The sequence below is a fragment of the Ciona intestinalis genome, chromosome 5 (genome assembly GCF_000224145.3).
Source record: "Ciona intestinalis chromosome 5, KH, whole genome shotgun sequence".
Classification (NCBI taxonomy): domain Eukaryota; kingdom Metazoa; phylum Chordata; class Ascidiacea; order Phlebobranchia; family Cionidae; genus Ciona; species Ciona intestinalis.
Genome location: NC_020170.2, coordinates 2,338,311 through 2,346,577, shown reverse-complemented (window position 1 = coordinate 2,346,577; position 8,267 = coordinate 2,338,311). Strand labels below are relative to the sequence as shown.

General features: G+C 34.1%; 3 protein-coding genes across 3 annotated transcripts in view; 1 reads left to right on the top strand and 2 right to left on the bottom strand.

Annotated features, from left to right (window-relative positions):
* Positions 1–78: 78 nt before the first annotated feature.
* LOC100186014 (elongin-B-like) lies at positions 79–1,055 on the bottom strand. Its single transcript, XM_026834707.1, has 3 exons — positions 978–1,055; positions 622–771; positions 79–246 (listed from the first exon to the last, which is right to left on the bottom strand). The coding sequence occupies exons 1-3, from the start codon at positions 978–980 to the stop codon at positions 94–96; spliced, it is 306 nt and encodes a 101-aa protein (XP_026690508.1). The 5' UTR covers positions 981–1,055; the 3' UTR covers positions 79–93.
* Positions 1,056–1,439: 384 nt separating this feature from the next.
* On the bottom strand, positions 1,440–3,895 carry LOC100176633 (choline/ethanolaminephosphotransferase 1). Its single transcript, XM_002120816.5, has one exon. It carries the CDS (start codon positions 3,857–3,859, stop codon positions 2,723–2,725), a length of 1,137 nt encoding a protein of 378 aa, XP_002120852.1. The 5' UTR covers positions 3,860–3,895; the 3' UTR covers positions 1,440–2,722.
* A 1,318-nt stretch (positions 3,896–5,213) lies between these two features.
* LOC100178953 (elongation factor 2-like) overlaps positions 5,214–8,267 on the top strand; it is a 6,054-nt gene continuing 3,000 nt past the window's right edge. Inside the window, 8 exon segments of the mRNA XM_009860333.3 lie at positions 5,214–5,349; positions 5,638–5,852; positions 6,284–6,465; positions 7,087–7,295; positions 7,425–7,658; positions 7,774–8,026; positions 8,154–8,168; positions 8,171–8,264. Coding sequence (XP_009858635.1) covers positions 5,347–5,349; positions 5,638–5,852; positions 6,284–6,465; positions 7,087–7,295; positions 7,425–7,658; positions 7,774–8,026; positions 8,154–8,168; positions 8,171–8,264 — 1,205 coding nt within the window. The 5' untranslated portion in view covers positions 5,214–5,346.

Genomic DNA, 8,267 nt, shown 5'->3' with positions numbered 1-8,267 from the left:
GTAATTAGATTCGAATACAAAAGGATTCGAATCTCATGGATTCGAAATTCTGTAATGTGCATCCCTACATCTGGGCAGGTAATTACTGACCAATTACACAATTTTGCATATTATATAATTAAAAAAAGGCATGTAAGTCGCACTACCTCCATCCTTAAGAGCAAGTTTGAGGAGAGCAGGTGCCTGAGCTTTTGCATTTGCTTGTGTAAAACCACTGTCTCCAAGAGTCTTATTGTCTTCCAGTGCCTACAATACAAGTTTTATGGTGTTAGAATTTCAATTCAGTAGTTATTTATAAAAAAGCCTGTGAGATAGGTTTGAACAATCTAAAACATGCTTTATTTTTGCTGCGTTAATCTTTATTTAATTACTACATACAACAGCTTTAATTATTCCATAGTACATGAACTAGTACAGCAGAATTGGGGGGTTTTAATGTTCATGGCACCACACCGACTTGAATTCTGTAATCGGTTTATATCGCTAAACTTTCAAAAAATCCATTTGACAATTTTACGTAACACACCCTAAATATTAATTTAAGGTTAGTCAATTTTGCAACACAACTGTGATCATTGCAGTAATTCACAGTTCTACTGTATTAAGTTTTAGAAACTTTACCTGGTCATTACAGGCATTATATAATACTTGATCCTCTGGTGTGACTTTTAGGATTCCCTGAATAATTTTCTTTAAATCCAAGACAGTGCTCGATTCTTTTGCATCAGCAAATATTGTCGTCTTTTCACGACGAATGATAAAAAACACATCCTGTAACAAAGTTACATACAATGTTTTAAATATTTGTGACAATAAAGTGCTATATTGATTAAGAAAAAAAAAAACTTTTTTGAATATAAAAAAATACACTGTTTTTGGTAAGAGTGAGTATTACCACATTAGTTTTCCTAGAAAAAGTTTGACATGAAAATTTATAACCAGATAGTTAAATATAAACAAACTACATAATGACTCACCATGCTGCAGTTTTCTGCTTTAGTAAAATTCAGCACAGCGTCATCATAGTAAAACAAAATCTGTGCAAATCCTATAAGCTATATAAATGTAATCATTAAGATCAAGAAATATATTACTCCACACAAAAAGGTGTATTCTTATAATAATTAAATATAATATATGAAAATTTAAATGAACATGTTTGTGGTAGAAAATTGTCATTGCTTGATTTGCACTATTAACCAAACGCAGGGGGGCTGCTAGGTGTTTGTTGGGGTAAGGGCCAACTCTGGCCCTCCAGGTTCTATGGCGTGCCATGCCATAAGAAGCTTACCACCTAAAAAATAGAACCGGACAAGCTTGTTTCACTTCTCACCACACAATGCTTTGCAACAGAGGTGACCTCAGTTTTAGCCTCTGATGACCGACGACAACATAAGTCATCCAAATATATAATCCAGTTCTCAATCCTAAACACAGACCTGTTGATTTAAAACATTCACTTTGATCGAAAAACACAGAACACACTGCATATACTAACATACCATCACATGCCCTTCTTAGCTACAAATTTTGCACAGAATTAAAGGCACAAAAAAAGGAGCTGTTAAAACTGCAGCCAAGCCTTAAAATTTCTGGTACATTGCTAGTATAAACACCTACACCAATGGTTTTCGATCAAATGACATAAACTGCACAAGGAAATTCACCAGAAAATAAAATAATGCACAAATAATAACAAACCGATGGCAATAACATTTTGCTTAGAGGTTTGGGCTGTTAGCAGAATATAATAAAGCTGGAACAATGGTTACCAAAATAAAATGTATTTCTGGCTAAGTTTAATATAAACATCGAATTAGTAAAATTTTGACTCTGTATAATGTAAACACTGTAGTAATATAATTAACAAGGCTTTGATTGCTTAAAAGGTAATTTACAATTAACAAATGAAAAAACTAGTATGGGCAATTTCGCTTATGGACAGATTACTCAAGCATGTAGATGTATACAGTCAAACAAAAATTACATACTGATACATTGTTATTAGTGCACTTGCGTAACCCATAATAACTAAATCGCATCACTGAGAATTAACTTATAGTAATATATATATATCAAGGATTTGAAATTTATGCTTTAAAAAGTAAAACTTTCATTTTGCTGTTATCAATTACAACTAAATGAATAATAATATGTGAATTAGCATTTTATTGCAGTAAAAGCCCCTTAAAAATGTTGTCATTATCGTTATCTATATCAACAGTATTTTACCATGAATAACTGAATACCAGGAAGTGGCTTTCTGCATTTCATTTGGTTTTAAAACATACTAAGCCAGCTTTGCATTATTTAAAACCTTTATAAAACACAAACCAAGGACTTTCAAATGTTAAGTCCTAAAGGCTACAATTATTCTGTGTCAAGTTAAAGTTTGATATAACCGGAATGATATTGAATGATCCACAGTGTATAGTGCATAATAAAATGCACACTGATTAGGAGTTTCAGCCGGATGAAAAATCACAATAAGTGTACTACTTAATTAGCGGGGGCATTACTTTGTTTATAACTTTTTGTAGGCGTTAAAAGTGCTTAACAACAGCCCGAATAGATTAGGCAACGTAAGAAGTACATAATTGTTTGTACATTGTCAATTCATTCACCATATAAGTAAAATTTATCACATTTTAAACAAAAATGCAACGTATAGCGTAATATACTGGAATCCCACATGGTACGGTGAATTTCCACAAATGTCTCGCTAATTGTTCTTCTTTTTTGCACCTTCTCTTGGTGCTAAGGAGAAGATGTAAACATTTAGGTGGTCTGCGATTTGGTTGTACGTTTGTACCATGTATTGCACAATATCAAATGTTGAATGAATGAAACAGATCCACAAAAGAAAGTATTCATTCACATAGAATCCAAAATATTGATTGAGAAACAAGGCTGCAGGTCCCAGTAGGGAAGTGTCGAGTAGATGAAGCTCACTTCTTGTCATATGAGCAACTACTAGCCGGTTTGTAACTTTTGCACTTACAAATCCAAAGAAAAGCAAGTACAAAACAGGATGGTTGTGAAAAAGCATGTGTTTTGACTGTGTTGCGATCATTAAACAAAAAGCAACAACAACAGCTATGTTAAAAAATGGAGAGATAACACTTGTGTCCGCAATTGTTGATCCATTTTGACCACAACCACCATTCATTATTTTTCTTGTGAATCTAACATAGGTAACCAAGCAGCCAATGACTACAAAGATAAAGGGTACTACATGTAAAGGGTATCCCAATACTGGTATCTGTGTGCTCCACACTGCTGGACCAAAAGTACCACTGAAAAGGAAAACCAGCATAGTAAAAAGCTGGATTTCTGTAACATCAATAAGTCCAAACTGCAGAACACCTGTGACATAGGAGCACCAATGACCGAAGTAAAATGTAAAATAGGAAGACACGCTCATAGTAAACATCACCCAGGGATGGTAGCCGAGTTGCATTGAGATAGAAGTGGCAAGGGCAACAAATACACACGAAACTGAGTCACAACCATGATCAAACAATTCTCCAAGTGGAGTAGACGACCCAGTTCTTCGAGCTTGTTTCCCATCAATTGCATCCAAAGCTTGGTAGATAAACAAACCAATACAGTTGATAAAATAAACCCAACTTGGGGCAGTTTCCGTGGCGGTGGGGCAATACCACATAAGCAAGAATGAGCAAACAATGTTTACTATTAATCCAATAATGGTGATCATATTTGGGGCAATCCACATCGGAAATAACTCGATTAGCCATCTCCAAAATACCTGCATAACAGGCTCAACTAGGGAGCTTCCAGTAGAAGAATATTTATGTTTTTCGAGCCCTTTTAACTGAGCGACAGTTAAAACCTCCATGGTGATAATACCGATTTAATCCTATCTTAAATATCTGATCTGTAAAATATTATGATTAAGGTTGTTAAGTAGCAAGTATTAAGACAAAATCTAAAGCACAACATTTAATTTGGCACCACGTAAAAAAAAACTGCACCAGGCCATAGCCTATTCATGTAAACTATTTTGAAATAAACTTACAGAGACACTATAGACTTATAAAAGAATATATAAAATCACACATAAGCTAAACAAAACAATTAACAACAAAGCTAATTAAGTAATACTTAGTCAAATTGTGTGTAATTGCTTTAAACTAAATTTATAAGAAGAGTGGATTTAATAAGAAATGCTAATAACACCATAATTATAATGTTGTTTTATAAATTTAAATCTATTTAACTGAATATTAAATATTAAAAACCCCTTTATGGAAATTATTTAAATTACATTTTTGTCTTATTTATATATGGATGTCTGTTTATATAATACAACCATGATATTGCATTAATTAATATATGAGGTAACATAGACAACAATAAAACAGCTCTATATAATTGCAGTTGAATTCATTAGCAAACTAGTATAAAAGAGCATTTTTTACAATTTTATTTAATATAAACACCATATAAATAAATCGCAAGACACACATAAATAAATTAAACAAAAATAACCAGGAATAATTGGATTACAATTATAGCCATTATAAACAAAATTCTTATTCTTAAGTTAAAAAACTTCGTACAAAATTATATAAATAAATCACACGACACGGCATATTTGATTTATTTTCTCATGTTAGGTTTGGAAGTATAATAATTATTCACTTATGTAATAACTTTAAAAGAGAAAAACATTAAAAGCTATGAAGCTGTATAAATGCTATACTCTTACAAACAAACGGCATGTGAAAAAATTACACTATATATTTGTGTTTATTGAATACTATATAATCTCCTTAACATACTGCTTATGTTTGTCGCTAACCGGTATCCAAAGTCCATCTGTTTACCGACCGAAGCGCACCATGGTTTCGCCTTTTTCCTTGTCTGTCGTTGTCAAAGAAGAACAAACCGACAAATCAATCAAACGCCTCCCCATAAACGGTTGTAAATCACCGGATACAATATATAAATGTGCAATAAAAGTGAAAATATATCAACAAAATATTAAAAGAATAAGGAAATGCAGCACTATTTACAACAGTAAATGACAAAACATGAAATTCGACTAAAGTTATTACGAACATAAAAAAAAAAACTAACTAGTAATATTTGAATTACAGTTACGAGTATAATCAATAAAACTATTAGTTTTAGGTTAAAAAAACTTTGAAAAATTTATAAAAAAAATTTAAAAAGAGATTTTGATTTCTATGTTTGATTGCGCAACATCAGGCAACGACATGCGATGACGTAGGCAATATCACGTTTCGATCCTTTTTAAAGCCTTCAATATTGGAAAGGCTGTTATAGGTTCAGTTGTTTAGAAACAAGAAAAACAACATCATGGTAAGTTTAACTGCAACATAACTGTTTATTGGAATAGTAGAGGCGTTCATTAACGCCTAAGCAGTGGTATTTATCAATTTAGTAAAGCACAAACGCAGATCAAGTCGGATAAAAAAGTTGCTTGAAAAATGAGAAGTCGACCAATTTCAATAATTTCTTCAATTGTTTTGCGAGAAATGACAAGTTCGTGGTTTTTCCGTAAATCCTTAGAGCCTGACCCAACATTTAATAAATGAAAATATAGAATTCTTAACTTTACAAAATATTCATTTTTACTTTTTTCCGCAGGTGAATTTTACCATCGATCAGATCCGTGAGATCATGGACAAGAAGACCAACATCCGGAACATGTCCGTGATTGCCCATGTCGACCCCGGAAAATCTACGTTGACTGATTCGTTGGTCAGCAAAGCAGGAATCATGGCTGGTTCAAAAGCTGGTGAAGCTCGATTCACTGATACCAGGAAAGATGAACAGGATCGCTGCATCACCATTAAGTCAACGTAAGTAATAAACCACCCAGTTTTGTTGTCCAGTCTGCAGAATATGGTAGTTACTGACAAGATCTCTCCTTTTTTAGACTGTTATTTGTCTCGTGTGTGGGGGCTATTATTAAGAATTGTCGCAGATAAAACAGACATTTTCATACTCTTACATAAAAAGTTGCTGTATGTGTGTTTTTAGTATTCCACTTTACTGAAATCTGAATTTTTGATCAAATTGTTCACTTTATTAAACCAAAACTTCAGATTGAAATATAAATAAAGCAGTAACAGATTTTGAATTTGTTAGATGTATTGCTTCTGGTTAAGGTGTAGGATTCTTTACTAGCACCAACAAACCATATTTTTTTTTAATTTTGACAATAAATATACAGCGTGTTTTAGTGTAGATTGACTAAAAATATTTAAATAAACAATCCTTACTTTTACAGTGCTATTTCAATGTACTACGAGTTGAGTGATAAGGACATGCAATGGGTTGAAGGAAAGAAAGAGGGGAATGGATTCTTGATTAATTTAATCGACTCTCCCGGGCACGTAGATTTCTCATCTGAAGTGACAGCAGCTCTCCGTGTAACTGATGGAGCTCTTGTTGTTGTGGATTGCGTCAGTGGTCAGTATTTTTTTACTTATATTCACTGGGTCCCAATGTCTGCAATATCCACTATGACATAGTGGACATGGTGTTCTTAAATTGTTTGGTCTGTTTTCAGCATGGCAAAATTGAAAATTATAATGTTACAAAACAAATGTTTCGTCTTATTGTTAATAGGTGAGAGTTAAGTAGTGTCCCATAAAGTCTGGTCGTATTACATCAGCTAGCACACGGCAAACAACAGTTTCATATAACACACCAGTCGTGGCAAACAAATTGGGAGTCTATGTTTAATCAGTCACTGAATTGCAACATAAACTTGCACTATTGCGAAATTTATTTGTTTTGCCAATACAAAAGGCTGTTGCTCATTACATTCATTCTGAATCTCTGGTCTATTTTTACTAGAAACTAAACACGAACCACCAGCCTGTCTACATTACAGGAAATAACGTTCTGTGTAAAATGAGCCAACTTTCTGCCACGTATTTCAAAGTATGAACTGTAAGCAATACACTACAGACCATTTGTTTCTCTCCATATTTTATCTACTTCGGCCAAGTCGTACACCAGTGTTCTAACCCACTATGATACGTTTTGTATTATTTTTACCACCCATGTTTTAAATGTGACTTACAGGTGTATGTGTGCAAACCGAGACCGTGTTACGACAAGCCATCTCTGAGAGAATCCGGCCTATTGTCTTCATGAACAAGATGGACCGTGCACTGCTTGAGTTGCAACTGGAGAAGGAAGATCTGTACCAGACCTTCCAGAGAATCGTGGAAAGTGTGAACGTAATTGTGGCCACTTACGCAGTTGAAGATGGTCCTATGGGTAACATTATGGTGAGTTACATTATGGACAAACAACTGTTTTACTTGTTCTAGTCATTCGTATATTACAAATAAAAAATTTATTGTCCATATATTGTGCATCTATGTGTCACTTTTTATAACTTAAGCTTTTTTTCACAGATTGACCCTCAGAAGGGAACTGTTGGTTTTGGATCCGGTCTCCATGGCTGGGCCTTTTCACTCAAGCAGTTTGCAGAAATGTACTCTGAAAAATTCAAAGTTCCATTGCCAAAGTTAATGAACAGGCTATGGGGGGATAACTACTTTAACCCTTCAACCAAGAAATGGGCAAAATCAAAGTCTCCTGAAAGCGACCGTGGCTTTAACACCTTTGTGTTGACTCCTATCTATAAGGTAGTATGATAATTCATCATACCAATTCTGGTTTTGTTTAAAAAAATTCCCAGCTCTTTGTGTCAGCATATTCTAGTTCATCTATGGAAGTAAATGACTAAACTTTCTACCCTAGGTGTTTGACGCAATTATGAACAACAAAACTGAGGAGATTGGGAAGCTCATGGAGAAGTGTAATGTCAAACTGAAGGGAGATGACAAAGACAAGGTGGAGAAGCAACTTCTCAAAGCTTTTATGAGGACCTGGTTGCCAGCTGGAGACACTCTGCTTCAGATGATCACCATTCATTTACCATCACCAGTTGTGGCTCAGAAATACAGATCTGAGTTGTTGTATGAAGGTCCAGCTGATGATGAAGTAGCCACTGGTATGTGTTTAGTAATATTTTATTATTAAATTTTGTCTTTTTTTATCTGGAAGTCTGGTGTTTACATTTGATATTTTATTATTAACAGTTACAAAGTATATGCTTTTAACCGTTAACATTTATTCAGCCATCATCAACTGTGATCTAAAGGCCCCTTGATGATGTACGTAAGCAAGATGGTACCGACATCAGACAAAGGTCGATTCTTTGCCTTCGGACGTGTGTTTGCTGGAACCGTAGC